The 22,200-nt window shown below is 33.8% G+C and overlaps 1 protein-coding gene across 1 annotated transcript in view; it reads right to left on the reverse strand.

Annotated features, from left to right (window-relative positions):
* Nucleotides 1-467: 467 nt before the first annotated feature.
* Tinag (tubulointerstitial nephritis antigen) overlaps nt 468-22,200 on the reverse strand; it is an 86,371-nt gene continuing 64,638 nt past the window's right edge. Inside the window, exons 10-11 of the mRNA XM_047558805.1 lie at nt 10,843-10,888; nt 468-785 (exon numbers count right to left, since the gene is read on the reverse strand). Of these exons, the coding sequence (XP_047414761.1) occupies nt 651-785; nt 10,843-10,888 (181 nt within the window). The 3' untranslated portion in view covers nt 468-650. The remainder of the gene's footprint in view (nt 786-10,842; nt 10,889-22,200) is intronic.

Below are 22,200 nucleotides of genomic sequence, written 5' to 3' on the forward strand. Positions count from 1 at the left end.
TATCACTGAAGGTTTTCTTACTCAACATCTTCTTTGCCTCAGAGACCATTCCATAGGACCATGAATAGTAGCTATTTCCTGTGCACAGTTGCTTTTCTCTTATGACCAGATTGCAAGTTAAGTTTCAGTAAATGAAAAGAAAAGAGCTATTAGCTTATTGAGATAAACAACTAATAATAATCTATTTCCACTGCTTTCAACAATACATAAGAAAGGTTTAAATTTGGAAAGCCTTGTTTAGTTGAAAAAAGAAAGTAATAGAAATGACATATTGATGAGTTTCCAATTTGCTATTTGTTGTCTGAAGTCTTCATTGGTCTAGGAGAGCAGTCACATCATTTCTGTAAATGAGTGCTATGAACTTTTAAGACAGATTTGGTCATCTTGCTTGTGAACAATTAAAGCCAAGGGACACTATCATGAGAGAAGAGTAAAGACAACCTGGGAACTTTAAAGGCATCTATCCACTCTGTTGCCCTTTATTAGTGTTTTCATATACTCAGTAATATAAAGAAGCAGAAGTATAGAGCCCAGGGTAAAACAAGCAAACAGGCACATTATATGCATAGGGTGAAGAGACAAAGTTCTACATTGTGAAACTTCAATTTGAGAAGTTACTTAAATGCATGGCCTTATGGAAATTCAATATGTTATGGTTCATCTGAACTTGTCAGTTGGCCCCAAGCTGTGATAATCAACTTTTCAATGTCAGATTCATTTACTCCACGAAGAATCCTAAAATAGCCGTTCTCTCCCCATGACTTTCCCCAGGAATTGGCAGCAATCTGAAGAAAAACAAAAATTGAGAATGTTGAGTATAATACCTTGGTATCTTTAAATTCTATCTGTAAAAATACAGGAAACTCATATGTAGTTTTAACTGCCTTTGTCTTCATAGACTATAATAGTTAAGAACCTGAATACTGCTGAAATAATAATCAAACAGTTTTATTACTTACATCAATATGGGCATACATGTGTATGTTGGCAGCAGCAAGAGCTGGTGTGACTTAACACGTGCTTGAGAGTTTGAAAAGCTATATCATAAGGTGACACACAGGCTACAGGTACAGAAGTCTCCTGTGTGGCCAAACCTGTGCTAGGCACTGGAAGACCAAAGAAATAGGATTCTGTGTTCAGAGAGTTTATAATTTAATAAAGAATGGGCAATATAAGGTATGTGGAGAGGAAGAAATGGGCATTGAGTGCTATGGAAACCCATGTAAATGCATCTGAATAAGTTATTCAGATAGTTCAGGAAATTGTTGTGGGAGAATTGTCACATGAGAGGCATAGTAAAGCCTAAACATAAATTCATCAGATTTTAAAAGGAGAAAGGGAGATTCTGGGGAAGGGAAACAATAAAAGCACAAGCATAAAAGCATGGAGCAGCATGAAGTAGTGAATTGAGGTAATGGACTTGTTTTAATTAGATCCTCAGGTAGAAGTCAGTTCTGAGGCAGAAAGGGGAGGAAAAGATGTTGATACTGAAAAAACAGTGGTAAAGATGACCTGAGGTCATTGAGCTCTTCCCAAAAGAGGAGGAAGATGTGCAATTTTATATTTTTATTATTTTATTACATTGTCCTATATGGTACGAGGTGGATGGATTTAAGAGAGAGACAGGGCAGGCAGACAACTTATAAATGCTTATAACAGTTCAAATGGATAACCTAACTGGGGGAGGGAAGATAGAGAATGTATTTGAGAAAAGTATTTTCAGAAAGTAAAATCAATAGGAATTGAATTATTTTTTCTTTATTCTTTTTCTTTTTAAACTATGATGATGGTTAGAAAATTGGGATAGATCCAGAATAGTTCGTGGATTTAAAGCTTGAGTGAGTAAGCACATGTTGGAGCAAAGTCTTTAATAGACTGTATGGAGACTATCACAAAGGCCAAAGAGACACACCAGAGAGAGTTAGCTGACCACAGCTTAACGCAACAGACAAGTCCAGTAAATCAGAGACTTCACAACAGTTGCCACACTGGCTCACATTCACCCTGCACTAGGCCTGAGATGGAAAATGTTCTAGAATATGATCTACACTGATATTCTCAAGACATATGGTGGTTCTTTGAGCTTTCTCTATTTCCTGCCACGGAAGAGAGGACAGGTCCATTCAGCTATAAAAACTGTCATGACAACATCACTTAAGGAAGAGCCAATTACCATCAGTATTTCTTTTTTAAGATTTGGCTCCCTGCCTCCTTAATCAGCCCTGACACCTTAAGGAACACTCTCAAAGATGTGTCTAAAATTATGAATTCAATTTACCACTTCAAAGATGAAATGGACTTTGAATATCTGGAAATAGGACAGCATCAAAGTGTGAGAGAGCTTGAGCAACGATGAATTAAACTAAATTATAATTTTCATATTTTCAAGTCAATATCAATATACATATTTCCAAAGGCCAGAAAGTCAAATAAAAATAGTCACAACCTAAGATAAAATTTTAAGAATATTAATATTGTTAAATATTTGAAACTGAAGATTATTGACATCCAAAATTTCATGATTATATTTTGGCCAGTCTGGAAAGGGTATCTGAAGATTTTTTAAAGCAATATATATGCTACTGAGAACTAGTCGTAGATTTGCAAGAAAGTCAACACAATGATAAAGAATGTGATAAAAAATAAGAAAGTGACTTTGTAAATTAGCATTAATAAAAGTCATCTCAAGACGTGTATTTCATTAATTCAACTTACCCTTCCTACTCTCATCTCTTCCCTTTACTTAACTATTTTGTTCATTTATTTCAAATACCCAAATTCATTTATATTTCATTATAAACACTTTGCACTGAGTTGTGGTGCATTCACATGTATAAAGTATATTAATTTCAAGTGTACAGTTAGGTGAATTCATAAATGTGTTCATGAAGTTTATGCCTGTGTAATCTCCACTCAGATCAGGATATAAATCATTTATAGTACCATATCTACCATGTTACCTTCCTGTCAATGTCTACCCTCCTCTCTCCCATCACTTGTTCCTGTCCTTGGTCTTTATAGTAATAATAATGCAGTAGATACTTTTTTATGTCTCAAAAATGTCTCTGATATTTACCCATGTTTTGGCATGTACAAGCAATTCATTCATTTCATTGTTGTAGATTTTCATAGTGTGACTGTACCACAGATTTCTTATCCTTTCTCCTGTTGATAAACAATAAACATAAATACTTGCACTACCTTCACATTCATCAAAAACATGCGAGTTCTTGTTATGCTCTAGCCTCATGCATATTTGCTATTATCAATTGTTTAAATTTTACCAATGTAGTGTTTGTGCAGAGATATCTAACTGCATTTTTAATTGATATTTCCTGATAACTAATAATGTTGACCGTATATTCATATATCTGTTGACCATTTGGATTTCTTCTTTTCTAAAGTCCTGTTCAAGACTTCTGTCTAATTTTTATTTAATCAGTTTTGATCTTCCTACATATTTGGAAGAATTTCTATATATTCTATATATGAATTCTTGCTTGATGTCTTTGTAGATAGGTAGGTAGATAGACAGACTTTCTCTTAGACTATGCTTACCTTTTCTATCTCATAATTCTGTATTTGAAATAGATGTTCTTGTTTTGATGCAGTCTGTTAACCTTTTTCCCATCAAGTTCATTTTGTGTCCAGTTTAAGAGACCATTGCCTAATCACTACCATTAATGTATTTGCCTAAGTTTTCTTTGAGAGACTCCATTAATTTGCAAAAACATTTAGGTAATATTCTCTATCTCACATTATTTTTGTGTATATATTGTAAGGTAGGAGAAGTGGTTAGTTTTTCTCATGTATATAAAAGTTCTGTAGAAAAGCACTGGAAAATTGGCTCATAGGTCAAACTGGTCAGTGATCTGTTTCAGTACAACTCATGAGCTAAGAACATTTTTTGTCTGTTTATATTTTAAACTCTTAAAATTTTTTAAAGTCAAATATGTGACAGTGAATATATGTGACCCTAAAAGCCTAAAATATTTACTAGTTGGCAAAATATTTACCAGGGATTTATGAATCCCTGCACCAGCGCTATTTATTAAAATGTCTCCCCTTTCTCATTTGAGATATGATGGTGTTTGTTGTTAAAGAAATGGCTGTATTTTGTGCTTCAATATTTGCATTATTTATTTTATTACATCAGCCTGTTTCTCGATTAATGTGTTAATAAAATGCCTTCCTAATTACTGAAGTTTTACATTAAATCTTGAAATCTGGTTGCCTAAATCTTCAACTTTATTCATCTTCACTGAGGTCAACTTAGGCTAAGATTTCATTAAATTTATAGATGGACTTGGTGTAAAGGAACATGTTGATACAGAACTCTGGATCATGAACATGATGTCTTCTATCTAGCCTGTCTTCTTTTATTTCTCTCAACACTGTAAAAATCTTGCACAAATTTCATTGAGGTATTTCCTAGAATTTTAAGTAGTTACATCATTTTAGTGTTTATTTTTTATCTTAATTTCCAATTGTTTTTGCTACTATAGAGAAATAAAATTTATTTTTGCGTATTCACCTAATATCTAGAAACCTTTCTAAATATGTTTCTCATTCACAACAATTTGTTTCTATATTATTTTTGCATTTTACATGCATAATCAAATCACCTGCAAATAATGTCAGTTGTATTTCTCATCAAAATCTTCCTTTGTTTATTTTTCTTGCTTAATTCCATTAGGTTGAAGCTCCAGTGAAATATTGATGGAGGTAATAATAATGAATGTCCATACTTTACTTTTCAATGATAAAAGAAAAGCATTTAGTGTTTTATAAATATTTATGATATTAGCTTGTAGAGTTTTGTGAATAGACTATAAGATAAAGGAAGTTCCATTCTATTTCTAATTTGCTGAGATTTTAGAACATGAATGGGTTCTGTGATATACAGAATTTTAAGATAGCCCCCCGAATTCCTACCCCTGATGCACATTACCTCTGTGGTCTCTTCCACTTGGGTGTGAACAGTACATTGGGATATACTTCTGTGATTAGATTATGTTATATTGCAAAGTTGAAGAGATTTTGAAGATGTGATTCAAATGTCCAAAAAATGGACTGTGACTTAACCAAAAGGGAGATTGTGCTGCATAGGCCTAACCTAATCTGGCAGGCCCTTGAAAAGAGCATCTTAAAGTCAGAAATTAGGTTTTAACTAGTGTTCTGGAAGATGCAACCTGTGGCTTTGTGAGAGCACCTGTGAGAATATCCATGAAGGAACCACATGGAAGGAACTGGAAGCATCCTCCAGGACCTGAGAGTAGTCCCAACCCACAAGGTCTTTGTAGTACTACCATAAGAACTGGATTCTGTTGACAACATGAAACTTAGAAGTGGACCTCAAGCTCCAGAGGGGGAAAAATCCAGCCCAGTCAACACTGATTTTACCCTGTAAGACTGAGTACAGGACCCAGCTAAGTTGACTGGGCTTCTGACCCACTGACACTCTGTGATAATAAATGCAAGCTATTGCAAGCTGCTAAATCCGTGATCATTCTTTGCACAATAGAAAACTAACTCAAGTGTGAACTTTTATTAATTCATTTTAGGCATCAATTAAGATAATCAAGGTTTTTTTCCCCTCTTTGATTATGTGATTATGTGGCAATCATATTTGAAACCTTGTTTGCATTCTTGAGATAAATCTCATTTGGTTAAAATATAGTATTGTTTTAGTATATTTCTCAATTGTAATTTTGTTTATAATTTTATACTCTTGGTAAATATCAGCTTGTAATTTTCTGCTTCATCATTGTCTTTTTCAAGTTCGATATTGGTGTTATATTGGTTCATAAAAAGAGTCAGGAACTCTTCCTTATTTTCTGTTGCTCTAAAGAGTTAGACATAAAACTGGTTTTATTTGTTTTCAGATGTATGGGAAAATTTGCCAGTAAAGTATTTTGAGTCTGAGTTTATTTTCAAGGTTGTTAGTGTTTTTCCAAATCAACGCATAATTTTTAAGGCTTTCTATTTTTACCTTGTGAAATTTTGATAAGTTCTGTTTCCAACGAATTTATCCATTTTATCTATATTTGCAAAGAGATTGTCATAACTTTTTCATAATATCTTCTTATTATCTACTTACTATCTATTGAGTCTGTAGTAGTGGTCTTTTTGTTTTGTTTTGTTTTTCTTTTTCATCTCTGGGTTAATTTTTCTCTTTCTTTTTCAGTCCTCTAGGAATTTAATCTTTTCAAAGAATCAACTATCTTCTGTTGATTTTCTCTATTACATGTCTACTTTCTTTCTCATGAATGTCTATTCTTTATTTTATCTTTTATTCTATCTTGAATTTGTTTTTAACTTATAAAATCAATATTTAAATTCTTTTAAAAAAATACACCAATTGGAACCTTTCTTCTTTGCTAATACATACATGTTTCTATTAAAATCTATGATGCTTTAGCTAAACAAAAATGTTTGACATGACATGTTCTGTAAACTTTCAATCATTTTTATTAATCAAACTTGCCTTATAGCCTAGCATGTGGTCGATTTTGGTAAATATTTAAAGTACACTTTAAAAGAAAAACTGCATGTAGTTTCTGATTACATAAAATATCTCATTATTTTTCCAATCTTTTATGTCTTTATTTAGATATTCATTGCTTTTTTCTATGAGAGACTGAACTTTGTTAAAATATTGTATCTATTTCTCTTTTGTTCTGTAAGTTTTGCTCTATAATTTTTTAAGCTATTATTTTAGCTTTTGTTTCCAAATGTTTTAATTTTTATTTTATGATGAAGAAAACTGTCACCAGATATAAAATTCTAGGTAGACATGAATGTCTTCATCATTATTGTCATTAATTATTTTATTCAGCACTTCAACCTCGTCATATTGTTTCCTTCTGCTTTCTATGTTTCTGTTGAAGTGTCAGTTTTCAGTTCTAAGGTTACTTTTTGAAGGGTAATGCATTATTTTTTAAATCAGACTATTTTAAATTTTTGCTCTTTATCTTTTATTTTGAGCTATTTCCTTGAGACATTTTGAAGCATAATTTTCTTCACTTCTCTTGCTTGAAGTTTATGGAGCTTCTTGAATGCTTTGTGTGATAGCTTTAGTTTTAAAAAAAACTTTGTGAGTGTGGGTTCACCTATGGATTCTGATTCCCTTTTTGTATTGTCCTTCTGGGACTATATTATATGCAATTTTCAAAAATTTGATTTTGTTCCACCTGACTTTTCACGTTGTTCTTGATTTATTTTGTTCTTCATTCCATTATATTTTTTTTCTGTGTAATACAGTGTGGATATATCTCATTGAACCTTATTTAGGAGCATTAATTCTCTCTGATATTTAATCCATACCATGAGGCATGGCAATCACAAATTCAAGAATTCCTTTTTAAAATTTAATTTAATTAATAAACTTATTTATTTTGGTACCAGGAATTGAACCCAGGGGTACTTAACCACTGAACCACATCCCCAGTTCTTGTTAACTTTTATTTTGAGACAGGATCTCCCTAAGTTGCTTAAGGCCTCGCTAAATTGCTGGGTCTGGTTTTGAACTCTCGATCCTCATAACTCAGCCTCCTGAACTGCTTAGATTTCAGGGATGAGGCACTCCACCCAGCAAGAATTCACTTGATTTAAATTTTTATAGACTGAACTTCTCCATCTTTTCATTTGAATTTTCCTTATTTTTTTAATAATGTTATCATTTTAAGGCCTACATCAAAAGTATCATCTATTATTGGTCACATTTTTCTTCTTCACTTGTCTCATAATTTTTAAATGTATACTGGAATTTTTTATGGTAATTTAAAGACTGATTATGGATTTTTTTTTTTTTATGACAGGAAATTTAGCAATTTCTTCCAGGTAGTTATGGCAAGGGACTGATAATCAGGAATTCAGTCAGGTTAGGACTGGAGACAAGTTTTTGTTAAACACAGTTCATAACTGCTTTTAAATGTTTTATGGGTATGTTTTATGGGTAATAACCTGGAATGAACTCTTCCCAGTCCCTGTGATGCTACAGAAGATTTCTTTCTGTCTTTCCATCCTGCCTTAGCTTCTTACTCTATTCCAGCACCCAGGAAATAGTCTATGACAAGAAATGACTGTGTGTTTTGGGTTCCTATGGATTCCCGTCAGCTAGATTTTCTATCTCCTAGAAATCTTCTCACCTGTTATAAACCCAGTTTTCAGCTTGAACCCAGACCTACTAAACTCTCCCAAGACGGAAAAGCTCCAAATTCAGCTCTCTCACTTCTTTAAAAACATAAATTTGGGAAACTATGCAGTTATTTTCTTCCTATTTAGTGGATTTTATGACTCGTTGTCATCTATTATATTTTATTCAGCAATAGAAGTCATCCAATTATTTTCATTTTAAAACATGCCTATGTTTTAGGTCTATTTGTAAATTATTTTGAAACATCTGTTTATAACTGGGAAAATTAAATTTGCCTGAGTTTCATAGTGCCCTTGCAAAAGGTCCTAGGCTTATGACAAACAAAAATGTACATAATATAAAAATAAGGAATGTTTGTGTTCACCTATCCTAGAAATATTTACTCTTTGCATACCATGGGAATTAAATCTACTGCCATTTGTCTGGTTAACTAATCTGATCTGAAGAGATAATGAAACTTCTCTTATCTCCTCTATAGAGATAAAGAGAGCACAAACAAGGTCCTAAATTAAGTCCCAAGATGTCAGAAGTACTTGAACTTTATCTTCCTCAGTATTTATATGTCAAAAGGGAGGAAACCCAGTATTTGCACACATTATCTGGAGTTTATCTAGCTCTCAGAAAGACATTATATTTCTAAAGGTAAGGGTGAGAACATAGGATCCTTTCCATCTCATCTTAATGAAATAACATTTTTTCTTTTACTTTGGGAAAGGAGGAAACTTTTTCTTCAGTATACAGCTGGAGAAAATCCATTGTTCTTTGTCCCTCAGTTACAAGATACATAATGCTACCTGTATATAACACTTTCATTGGCTCTCATCACATCACTTATAAGACTACTATGTGTGTACCCATGCTGCAATGCTGTGCTGTTGCTTTTCTTATTGATGTGGTTCCAGTATCAATTACCAATGCCTTGCTTCTGATCCAGATGCTGCGTTTCTATGTGTGCCTGTGTGTGTGTGTGTGTGTGTACAAGTGTGAGATAAATCTCAAACATTTTACAATTTTTTATACAACAGTTCTCTAGTATTAAAGATTGTGTATTTTCATTAAATCACTGTTAAGTTTTACATCGAATGAAAATTATTCTAGTGAATTGACCAACTTTTCCTACATGTACAAAACTATTCACTCATTCAATGACTATTATTCATATTCCCACTTGGCCCTTGGGATACATTGCTAAACAAGGCAAATATGACCCTAATCCAAGATGAGTATACAATTTAGTGGAGGAAAAATCCAACCAAATGAGCAACTTAAAAACTTATTGCAAATTTCAGTCTGATTTTTATATTCCTGCAACTTATATTCGACAATTTATCCAAAAGAATCACAGCATGAAATAAAGTTTTTTTAAAAAAATGTTTGGTAAACAGTACTTCAGAATTGATAGTAGCAACAAGAAGAATGATTTAAAAGGATAGTGTACAAGTATGTAGTAGATATATCAGAGTGAGCATGAGCGCATGTGTGTGGTGGGGGAAGAGGTAGTACACTTATAGGCTCTAGTTAGAAATTGTCAGGTTCAGGATGAGAAGATCACGAAATAATAGTTTCTTCTGCACATTTGTTCATATTCACTTAACCAATGGAAAAGCAATGCTGTGTGCTAATATCTGTTGCAAATAAAATACATTAATCAAAGAATTGACTTGTTTTTTTGTCTCTAAATATAATATCAGGAGATTGAATAGCCTTCAAATTCATTTAATAAACATCCCATACAGAAACTTAATTGTAGGTATTCAAATAATGTACCTTCTTTTATAATCATTTACATTAACAATTCGACAGAAATTGTTAGCTACTTAAAGTTTTACTTTAGTGAGAAAAAAAGTTTTTAAAAGCTCAGTTTATGTATAAAGAATATTTGTACTTAAAACATAATACCGTTCATATATCAACCAAACAAATATAAAGTCTGATCACATATTTGAGTGATCGATTATGGAGATTACTTTATGATGAAATCTACCAAGTTATTCTGGTGAGTATGCATTTTGATACCCAGTACTTTATAAGCTATAATATACTCTGTACTGTGTACACTCAAGTTTAAACTTCATGACAAGTAACATTACCTAGACTTTATACTATTTCCGCAATAAAAGTGTATAAAGACTTGAGAAAATTGTCCAAATTCATAATTAACTGAATGCTTTCAGTAATACATTCCAATATTTTTCAAGTTACTTCTTACCTGCAACTTTATGCTATTTTTGAGATTAGACATTGGTTCTTCCTCAAAGATATGTGTATATTATAATTGGCAAAAAAATATTTTATCTTCTAGGAAACATGTACATATATAATATTATATACTATATATGATATGAATATAACAAAGATATCAAGTTGATTGACACGTGTATATGCATATATGAGGCAAGCTTAAGCATTATTTTAACATAAATGACAAGAGAACAAAGAGTAGCTCCGCTGATTATCAATTTGAAAAAAAAATACTGATTCTTCATGTGCAATCTAAAATAAGAAGACTTGAAAACTGTTACTGTAGTGTAGATGATTATAATGAACTTTGTGCTGGAGAAAATACTAAAGTTATGAACAATAGAACAGTGACATAGGATGTGACTAGATAATACAAAGCAGGGAACAGAGAGACCCAAGATCTACACTTCACAGCAGAATTTCAATTGATAAGTGTTACATACCCAAAATTTTTCTTTCCTCCGCTGTGCTCCTCTCAGTATGCCCCATCTACAAACAATAATAAGCATTTGTGTAGTTAAAAATGCTTTATTTGTATGGAACTTATTGCATACAAATTTGTAACTGTTTCTTGTTGTTCTTTTATCTTTTTAACTTTCTTTTACCCCACCTTGTTTTATCATGAAAATGTCATCACTGTCCTGCAGAAAGTCTTTGTATAATTTTATCTTTATCCTAGCACCATTTATGTACACAGAAGAGATTTGTCTATATTCAAATAGCTTGAAATAAAATTCATTGACTAAAAGAGAGAAGTCCTAAGGCAACAGGGTCAGAGATTTTCAAGTACTTAGATATCTCCACTTGCTACATCTAGCTCTCTGAAATGCTACCCTAAAAGAAAGGAAAAAAAAATAAAAAAAATTAAAAAACTCCAACAGTACTGATGAAAATCATAATGAAAAAGTAGATCATTGTTATAGATTAGGGAGTTTATATAAACTATTTATGTTCATGTATTCTTTAATTAACTGGTAATGTGCGTAATTTATGTATTCAACAGTATGCATACGTGACTATTGATTCTTATGTTTCCAGCATTAGTCCATTTTCATTTTCATTTTGTTTTTTCTTGGTGCTGGGAATTGACCTTGGTTGTCTTACCAACTGAGCTCCATCCTAAGCCCTTTTTATGTTATTTTTAAATTTTTTGGTACCAGGGATTGAACTCAGGGGCACTCGCGATAACTGAGTCACATCCCCAGTCCTATTTTGCATGTTATTTAGAGACAGGGTCTCACTGAGCTGTTTAGTGCCTTGCTTTTGCTGAGGCTGGCTTTGAACTCTCAATCCTCCTGCCTCATCCTCCCAAGTTGCTGGGATTACAGGTGTGTGCCTCCTCGCCTAGCCACAATTTGTATTTTCAAACAGTGTTATACTAAACTGGTTCAACTTGGGATCCTCCTCCCTCAGCCTCCCAAGTTGCTGGGATACACTTCCTCTTCATATCTGGCATTATTGGTCCATTTTCAATTTAACATATAACAGTTCATAAAGAACCTAAACTTATAATACTTCATTCAATTAACTAAACATGGTAATGCAGGTATTATTCACATGTTCTATTTACAGAGATAATGGACATCTGTCCAAAATCACATAGTGGGAAATGTTGAACCAGGAACCCAATCTCATGCCCTTCTTAATGTATTATATTGCTCTTTTCCTTATACAACCTCCAATGAAGTATGTCCTAAACAACATCGGTTTTAATGGAGAAAGCACATGGAGTACCATTTTCATAGAGTTTGAGAATATAATTAATTCTGTCATTTATCATCTCACTACTTATTGCTAATATCCAAAAATCCCATCATCAGAGTTCCTTTGCACTAAACTATGTCCCACCATTACCCTACAGTAGTCATTCCTAGGAGAGATAGAAACTTTAAAAAATATTTTTCAACATGTCAATTTACTGAAGACCATTTTTGATAGGATTTGGAATTAAAAGATGGTATTATAGCAAAAACGTATTGACTAAAGATGACAGCAATCTTTTGGATCCTTTGTCATTAGAGCAAGGGACAAAAAAAGTGATGGAATGGGGAAACTCTAAAGATAACCTTGTTTTCCTTTGTCTTGTTCCTGATAGAGGCTAGGAGTGGTAATTGTACTGATGACATCTCTTTTTGTCCTCTGCTACACTGTTCAAAATGTTCTGGGCAGTTTAATGTATAAGTTGAACTTGGTTCAATTTCCAAAACCATTTTGTAGTTTTATACGTAAATTTACATTTGTGTCACTTTTCTTTAAAAAGTCATCATCACTGGGAAAAATTTATCAGGCACAATATAAGTGTCCCCAAATATTCAAAGCCCATTGCCTATTTCAACTAGTAGATCACATCTGAAATTTTCAATTACTTATTTTCTATTCATTTATAAAACAGCTTTCAAAACAATTTCAGAAAGTCTTTACTAGTCAAATTTCTTTTCAGGTGATCTGGATGATTTTTCCAGGTGATCTCACACAGTGTCATTTGCATAAAATTCAAAATCTAAGGCTAAATCAGAAGAATCTAAGGAATCATTCAATGTTGAGATTACACAGGCAGGACAGTTATCTCATATCTGAGATTCCAACAAATATGGTGAAAAGCTGTGGAAAGTCCTGCTTAAATCACTAAGTCTCCCAAGAAAGATCTCTCAATTAAGGAATAGCTATCCAAGCATGACAAGCTTGGCCCAGCAATGAAGCCTTGGTCTACAGGGAAGAGTAGCAACTGAGACTCACATTTCTTCTCTATCACTCAAGTTGTCCGGGATCAGCTCCCACACTGGACTCAGCTGAGTTAGGGGTTGGGAAAGGGACAATCAGACTTGTCATTAAAACCTAAAAAAAGCTATTTCACTAAAAACTGTATATTGTGGAACACTTGAATAATACTCAAATAAAGGGTGAACCAAAAGTGATCAATCTTTCTTTCCCACTTTGTAAGATTGTTCAACATCTGGAACTGTAGTGCAAGAAGCACTGGAGGACAAAATAATATATAATAAAGGAAAGAGAAAAAAATGAACAAGAAAAATATACCATAAAGTAAGTGCTACATTACAAATACACCCATTTGATATACTCCTGGGGAGTCTCAAAAATATTGAGATAATATTTAGGGGTTGAAGATCCACAATATCATATGGGCTTAAGATTCAGTAATATACAGATAAGACATAATTCTACTATCAACAAATCAAAAACCAATACTAGGGAAATAAAACATTTCCTCACAGAGGGTAAGATGTGTTTTGTAACATAGTGATCTTTCTTTTCATCTATGTCCCAAATCATAGGATTTCATTCTTTTTTAAGGCTAAATAGTATTCCATTTTCTGTATGTACCACATTTTTTATCCATTTATTTAGTTGATGGAAACTTAGGTTGTTTCTATTTCGTGGCTACTATGAATAATGTCAAAACGAAGGTGAGCTTCCATATGTCTCTTCAATATACAGATCTCATTTTCTTTATATATATGCCCAGAAGTGGGAGTTTTGGATTTTATGGTAGTTCTCTTTTTAAATTTTTTGAAGAACATCTGTACTGTTTTCCATAATGGCTGTTCTGAGGTATATTCCTACCAATAGTATAGAAAAGTTCCCTCTTCTCCACATCATTTCCAGTGATTGTTATTTTAATCTTTTTAATAATACTTATTTTTACTGGAGTGAGTTGACATCTCATTGGGGTTTTGGTTTATATTTATTTGATGATTAGTGATGCTGAGTATTTTATCACATATCTGCTGGCCACTTGAATGTCTTCTCTGGAGAAATATCTACTTATACCCATGACCCATTCTTAGAAATATCTTCGTTGTGGTGGTGCTGGGGATCAAACCCAAGGCCTTGTATAAGCACTTTACTATGCAGCTACAACCCCATCCCTAATTGCCTACATTTTCAGTTGGGTTATTTGTTTGTTTATTTATTTATTTATTTGCTGTTGAGTTTTTTTAAGTTACTTACATATTCTGGATATTAACCCTTTGCCAACAGTTTGCAAATATTTTCCTAATCTGTATGTTGTTTCTTCATTCCGAAATTTGTTTCCTTTGCCTTTTGGTTTAGTATAATCCCATTCATCTGCTTGCTCTTGGTTCCTGTATTTTCAGATCTCGTCCAAATAATATTTGCTGATCTCAATGACCTGAAACTTTTCCCTTACGTTTATCTTCAATAATGTAAGATACTTCAATAATTCCTATCTTACAAATGTATAAACTCTTTCTTCACAAGAAGCATTTTTATTTAGGCTCTTTCCATGGGGCAATTCAAGAAGGTAGACTAGAGGGTAACTGTATCTCCTGTCGCTCCAGAACCCCGGATTCAAGAAGGGGAGGCATTGAGAGACTTGAACTAAAATAGAGCCACAGGGTGAGTCTCCCCCACCGTGTGAAGCTCGGCCCGGGCAGCAGGCCAGGTCAGGGGCAGTTTTTCAGAGCAGGGCAGGGCAGCTAGAGTCTTCCCCAGGTAGACCTGCATCCTCTGGCGGTAGGCTCCTTCCACATGGCCAGCTTCTCGGAGCAGGCCACCCAGTGAGAGTCTTTCTGCACAGAACCAGATCCAAGCCCTGGAACCATTAGTGGGCTAGGGGCAGCTTTCTTTGGAAGCACTGCATTATCAAGTTCTTCCAAGACTTCAGACTACTGAAGGCTGGGAGGTGATACACTGGAAATCTACACGGACACTATAAGTCAATAGAGGAAATTTGCAATATCTCAGAGTCCCACTGACATCTGATCAATATGAGAAAACAAGGGAAGAAAATGTCCCAAACAAACATAGATACTATATCAAATAAAACCCAATGACAGCAGAGCAGAAGAAATATCAGAAAGGGAGTTCAGAATGTACATAATTAAAACAATCAGGGAAGCAAATGAGGAGATGAAAGAGCAAATGCAGGCATTGAAGAAGGAGATGAAAGAGCAAATGCAGGCATTAAATGATCACACCAATCAACAGTTAAAAGACCAAATATGGGAAGCAAGAGATCATTTCAATAAAGAGTTAGAGATACTGAAAAAAAAAAAAAAACAGAAATCCTTGATATGAAGGAAACAATAAACCAAGTTAAAATCTCCAAAGAAAGCATGACCAATAGGATAGAACACCTGGAAGACAGAACCTCAGACACTGAAGACAAAATATTTAATCTTGAAAACAAAGTTGACCAAACAGAGAAGATGGTAAGAAATCATGAACAGAATCTACAAGAATTATGGGATATCATGAAAAGGCCAAATGTAAGAATTATTGGGATTGAGGAAGGCTTAGAGAAACAAACCAAAGGAATAAAAAATCTATTCAATGAAATAATATCTGAAAATTTCCCAAATCTGAAGAATGAAATGGAAAACCAAGTCCCAGAGGCTTATAGGACTCCAAATATACAATATTACAACAGACCCACACCAAGGTACATTATTATGAAAACACCTAACATACAAAATAAAGACAGAATTTTAAAGACCATGAGAGAAAAGAATCAAATTACATTCAGGGTAAAACCAATAAGAATATCAGCAGATTTTTAAATCCAGATCCTAAAAGCTAGAATGGCCTGGAACAACATTTACCAAGCCCTGAAAGAAAACGGATGCCAACCAAGAATCTTATACCCAGCAAAACTTACTTTCAGATTTGATGATGAAATAAGATCCTTCCATGATAAACAAAAGCTAAAGGAATTTACAAAAAGAAAGCCAGCATTACAGAACATTCTCAGCAAAATACTCCATGAGGAAGAGATGAAAAACAATGATGCAAATCACCAAAGGGAGGAACTAGCCTAAAGGAATAGCCAAAAAAAGGAGAAACTAAATCATGTCAAAAAACAAAAATGAGCCAAATGACTGGGAATACAAATCATATCACAATAATAACCCTGAATGTTAATGGCCTGAACTCATCAATCAAAAGACATAGACTGGCAGATTGGATTAAAAAGAAAAATCCAACCATATGTTGCCTGCAAGAGACTCATCTCATAGAAAGAGACACCCATAGACTAAAGGTGAAAGGATGGGGAAAAACATACCATGCACATGGACACAGCAAAAAAGCTGGAGTATCCATCCTCATTTCAGATAATGTGAACTTCAAGCCAAAACTAGTCAGAAGGGATAAAGAAGGACATTACACACTGCTTAAGGGAAGCATAAATCAGCAAGACATAACAATCATAAATGTCTATGCCCCAAACATTGGCTCATCCACGTACGTCAAACAAATCCTTCTCAATTCCAGAAATCACATAGACCACAACACAATAATACTAGGCGATTTTAATACACCTCTTTCACCACTGGATAGATCTTCCAAACACAAACCGAATAAAGAAACCATAGATCACAATAACACAATCAACAATTTGACTTAACGGACATATATAGAATATACCATCCAACAAAGAACGAATACACTTTCTTCTCAGCAGCACATGGATCCTTCTCTAAAATAGACCATGTTTTATGCCACAAAGTTACTGTTAAAAAATACAAGAAGATAGAGATACTACCTTGTATTCTATCAGATCATAATGGATTGAAATTAGAAATAAATGACAGAATAAAAAAACAGAAGCTTCTCCAATACTGGAGATTAAATAATATGCTCTTATATGATGAATGGATAAGAGAAGATATCAGGAGGGAAATAAAAAAATTCTTAGAAGTAAACGAGAACAAAGACACATCATATCAAAATCTCTGGGACACTATGAAAGCAGTACTTAGAGGAAGATTTATTTCATGGGGCACATTCAACAAAAGAAGTAGAAATCAACAAATAAACGACTTCACACTAAAGCTCAAAGCCCTAGAAAAAGAAGAGCAGACCAACACCCAAAGTAGTAGAAGACAGGAAATAGTTAAAATCAGAGCCGAAATCATTGAAATTGAAACAAAAGAAACAATCAGAAAAATTAACAAAATAAATAGTTGGTCCTTTGAAAAAATAAACAAAATTGATAAACCCTTAGCCACACTAACAAAGAGAAAGAGGGAGAAAACTCAAATTACTAAAATTCGGAATGAACAAGGAAATATCACAATAGACACAAGCAAAATACAAAATATAATTAGAAGCTATTTTGAAAATCTACACTCCAACAAAACAGAAAACCTCAAAGACATCGACAAGTTTCTAGAGAGATATGAATTACCTAAACTGAACGAGGAGGATATACACAACTTAAATAAATCAATTTCAAGCAATGAAATAGAAGAGGTCATCAAAAGCCTACCAACAAAGAAAAGTCCGGGACCAGATGGGTTCTCAGCCGAGTTCTATAAAACCTTTAAAGAAGAGCTCATTCCAATACTCCTCAAAGTATTCCATGAAATAGAAGAGGAGGGAACCTTCCCAAACTCATTCGATGAAGCGAATATAACACTGATACCTAAACCAGACAGAGACACATCGAGGAAAGAAAATTTCAGACCAATATCCTTAATGAACATCGACGCAAAAATTCTCAACAAAATTTAACAAATTGCATAAAAAAAATATTAAAAATATAGTGCACCACAATCAAGTGGGTTTTATCCCAGGGATGCAAGGTTGGTTCAACATCTGGAAATCAATAAATGTCATTCACCATATCAACAGACTTAAAGTTAAAAATCACATGATTATTTCCGTAGATGCCGAAAAAGTATTCGATAAAATACAGCACCCCTTCATGCTCAAAACACTAGAAAAAATTGGGGTAGTGGGAACATTCCTTAACATTGTAAAGGCCATCTACGCTAAGCCCATGGCCAATATCATTCTAAATGGTGAAAAACTGAAAGCATTCCCCCTAAAAAATGGAACAAGGCAGGGATGCCCTCTTTCACCACTTCTATTCAACATCATCCTTAAGACTCTAGCCAGAGCAATTAGACAAACCAAAGAAATTAAAGGGATACAAATAGGAAAAGAAGAACTCAAACTATCCCTGTTTACTGATGACATGATTATATATTTAGAGGAACCTGGAAATTCTACCAGAAAACTTTTAGAACTCATAAGTGAATTCAGTAAAGTAGCAGGTTACAAGATCAATGCTCATAAATCCAATGCATTTTTATACATAAGTGATGAATCTTCAGAAAGAGAAATTAGGAAAATAACACCATTCACAATAGCATCGAAAAAAATAAAATACTTGGGAATCAATCTCACAAAAGAGGTGAAAGACCTCTACAATGAGAACTACAAAACACTAAAGAAAGAAATAAAGAAAACCTTAGAAGATGGAAAGATCTCCCATGTTCTTGGATAGGCAGAACTAATATTGTCAAAATGGCCATACTACCTAAAGTGCTATACAGATTCAATGCAATTCCAATTAAAATCCCAATGATGTACCTTACAGAAATAGAGCAAGCAATTACGAAATTCTTCTGGAAGAATGAAAAACCCAGAATAGCTAAAGCAATCCTCAGTAGAAAGAGCGAAGCCGGGGGTATCGCAATACCAGATCTTCAACTCTACTACAAAGCAATAGTAACAAAAACGGCATGGTATTGGCACCAAAATAGACAGGTAGATCAATGGTACAGAATAGAGGACATGGACACAAACCCAAATAAATACAATTTTCTCATACTAGACAAAGGGGCCAAAAATATGCAATGGAGAAAAGATAGCCTCTTCAACAAATGGTGCTGAGAAAACTGGAAATCCATATGCAACTGAATGAACTTAAACCCCTATCTCTTACCCTGCACAAAACTCAACTCAAAATGGATGAAGGACCTCAGAATCAGACCGAGACCCTGCATCTTATAGAAGAAAAAGTAGGTCCAAACCTTCAACTTGTTGACTTAGGATCAGACTTCCTTAACAGGACTCCCATAGCACAAGAAATAAAAGCAAGAATCAACAACTGGGATAGATTCAAACTAAAAAACTTTCTCTCAGCAAAGGAAACTATCAGTAATGTGAAGAAAGAGCCTACAGAGTGGGAGAAAATCTTGGCCAGTGATACTTCAGATAGAGCACTAATTTCCAGAATCTATTAAGAACTCAAGAAACTCTATACCAAGAATAGAAATAATCCAATCAACAAATGGGCTAAGGAAATGAACAGACATTTCACAGAAGAAGATGTACAAGCAATCAACAGATATATGAAAAATGTTCAACATCTCTAGTAATAAGAGAAATGCAAATCAAAACTACCCTAAGATTCCATCTCACCCCAATTAGAGTGGCGATTATCAAGAGCATAAGCAACAATAGGTGTTGGAGAGGATGTGGGGAAAAAGGTACACTCATACATTGCTGGTGGGGTTGCAAATTAGTGTAGCTACTCTGGAAAGCAATATGGAGATTCCTCAGAAAGCTTGGAATGGAACCACCATTTGACCCAGCTATCTCACTCCTTGGCCTATACCCAAAGGACTTAAAATCGGCATACTACAGAGATACAGCCACATCAATATTCATTGCTGCTCAATTCACCATAGCCAAATTGTGGAACCAACCTAGACGACCTTCAATTGATGAATGGATAAAGAAACTGTGGCATATATATACAATGGAATATTACTCTGCCATAAAGAATGATAAAATTATGGCATTTGCAGGCAAATGGATGAAATTGGAGAATATCATTTTAAGTGAGATAAGCCAATCTGAAAAAACTAAAGGACGAATGATCTCGCTGATAAGCGGATGAGGACATATAATGGGGGGTGGGAGGGGTTAGCGTTAGGGTTAGGGTTAGGTTGAGGGTTAGGGTTAAGGAGGGTGGCAAGAATGGAGGAAGGAAGGACTGTATAGAGGGAAAAGAGGGGTGGGGGAGTGGGGGGAAGGATTAAAAAAATAACAGAATGAATTAAACAACACTACCTTATGTAAATTTATGATTACACAAATGGTATGCCTTGACTCCATGTACAAACAGAGAAACAACATATATCCCATTTGTTTACTATAAAAAAAGAAGCATTTTAATTATAACTTTGAGGTGACTAAAACAAATTTATCTTTAACATAAGTTTACTTTTAAATTTTTTATTTGTGCATATTATTTATACAGAATAGTGAGTTTTATTGTGGCTTATTTGTACACACCTATGACAATTTGGGTCAATTCCTTTCCCTGGTACTTCCCCTTACTCCCTCCTCCTCCCTCACCCAATTTCTTTGCTCAACTCTGTTGGTTTTCCTTCTATTTTTACAAAAGCCCCCCTACCTTTTTTCTCTCTAGCTTTGGTATACAATGGAAAACATAACACTTTTCTGAGTCTCACTTACTTCACTTAACATAATGTTTTCAAATCCTGTTCATTTCCCTACAAATCACATAATCTTTTCTTTCATTCAAATTTTTATTTTGCAGATACCACATTTTCTTTAATCATTGGTCTGTTGATGGATACCTAGACCGGTTCCATAATTTTATTATTATGAATATTGTAGGTATAACATGGGAGTGCATGTATTTCAAAAGTGTTCTATCTTTAATTCCTTTGAATAGATTCAGAGGAGTGGCATAGCTGGGTCACGCAGTACTTTCCTTTTTGGTTTTTGCAATAACCACATGCCAATTTCCAAAAGGGTTGTAATAATTCACATTCCCAAAGACTGTGTAGGTTTCCCTTTCCCTGTATTCTCACCAGCATTTATTGAACAACAGTCATTTTAAACTCAGAGAGGATATCAGCATTCAGATTTTTAGAAACCTTCTTGAAATGGATAGCAAAATAAAATAGTCAAGTAATCAACTAGAAGTGAGAGAGGAAAAGAAAAGTAAGGCAGTTGAATTTAATAGTTTTAGAGATTTGCTTACAAAAGAAACATTTAAACAAAGAGTGGCTTTAAAACGTTATGCAAAATTCAAATGGAAAAAAACATATCACAAACAGAAAAATATCACTATAGAAGACTTTGTTCAGACCTATGTTACAGTCTCTGGGTAAAATGACAAGCAAGATCCATTCACAGAATTTAACATTTGTACCACGACCTTCAACTATCATTTCTGTCTTCCATCTTCTGAAGACAGTTCCTAAGATCATAAGAAAATACCTCATAGAATTGCAATGGGGTGTTATAAAGAAATAAACCTGTGGATTGTTTTCTAAATATTCCATACTCTGAAAGACTGGGAAAAGTCACTTTGCCCCAGATGATTTACTATTGGTATTATAGAAAATTTATGTGGTTCAAACCTTTACTCAAGTAAGGTTAACTAGTACAAAACAAGATTACTTATTCATTTATAGAAGAAAATCTATCTTAATAAATGGAAAACATTTTTCCTAATATATGTATGCTCCTTAATACCAATGGGCTGAAAATTCTAGAAATACACACATATTTTCACAAATGTCCATTTGTAAATCAGTGACTATCTTTGAAGATATGAGAATTTTCATTACACTTATATTTGCTGTAAAAATATTTGTCTTTATATATACCTACTCATTTTAAAAATTGTTTACAAACATTTGTTCAGACAGTATAGCACCTTATTCTGCCGAGATTGTATCCATAACCTTGCTAAGGAGGTTCACCAGTTTGAGAGATCTTAATACTGACTTTTCTTGCCTTAAGGGAATCCAATTAATTTGAACTTTATACTGTTCTTTTGAATTTTTTCTACCTCATTAAAATTTTTAAACTACTTAAGATGTATTAATACTTCCTTTTTCTCAAAATTTAAAACACTTGCAGAAATGCTGGGTTTGAAAAAAATCTGGGCAGCTCTTAGCCCATGTACCACATTCCATGAGTGTGGTCTGGGTCCTCACTCCCCCTGCACTGAGCAGCAAGTCATCACCTCACTTGGTGCCCATTTC

This window comes from Sciurus carolinensis, chromosome 7 (assembly GCF_902686445.1).
Source record: "Sciurus carolinensis chromosome 7, mSciCar1.2, whole genome shotgun sequence".
Classification (NCBI taxonomy): Eukaryota; Metazoa; Chordata; class Mammalia; order Rodentia; family Sciuridae; genus Sciurus; species Sciurus carolinensis.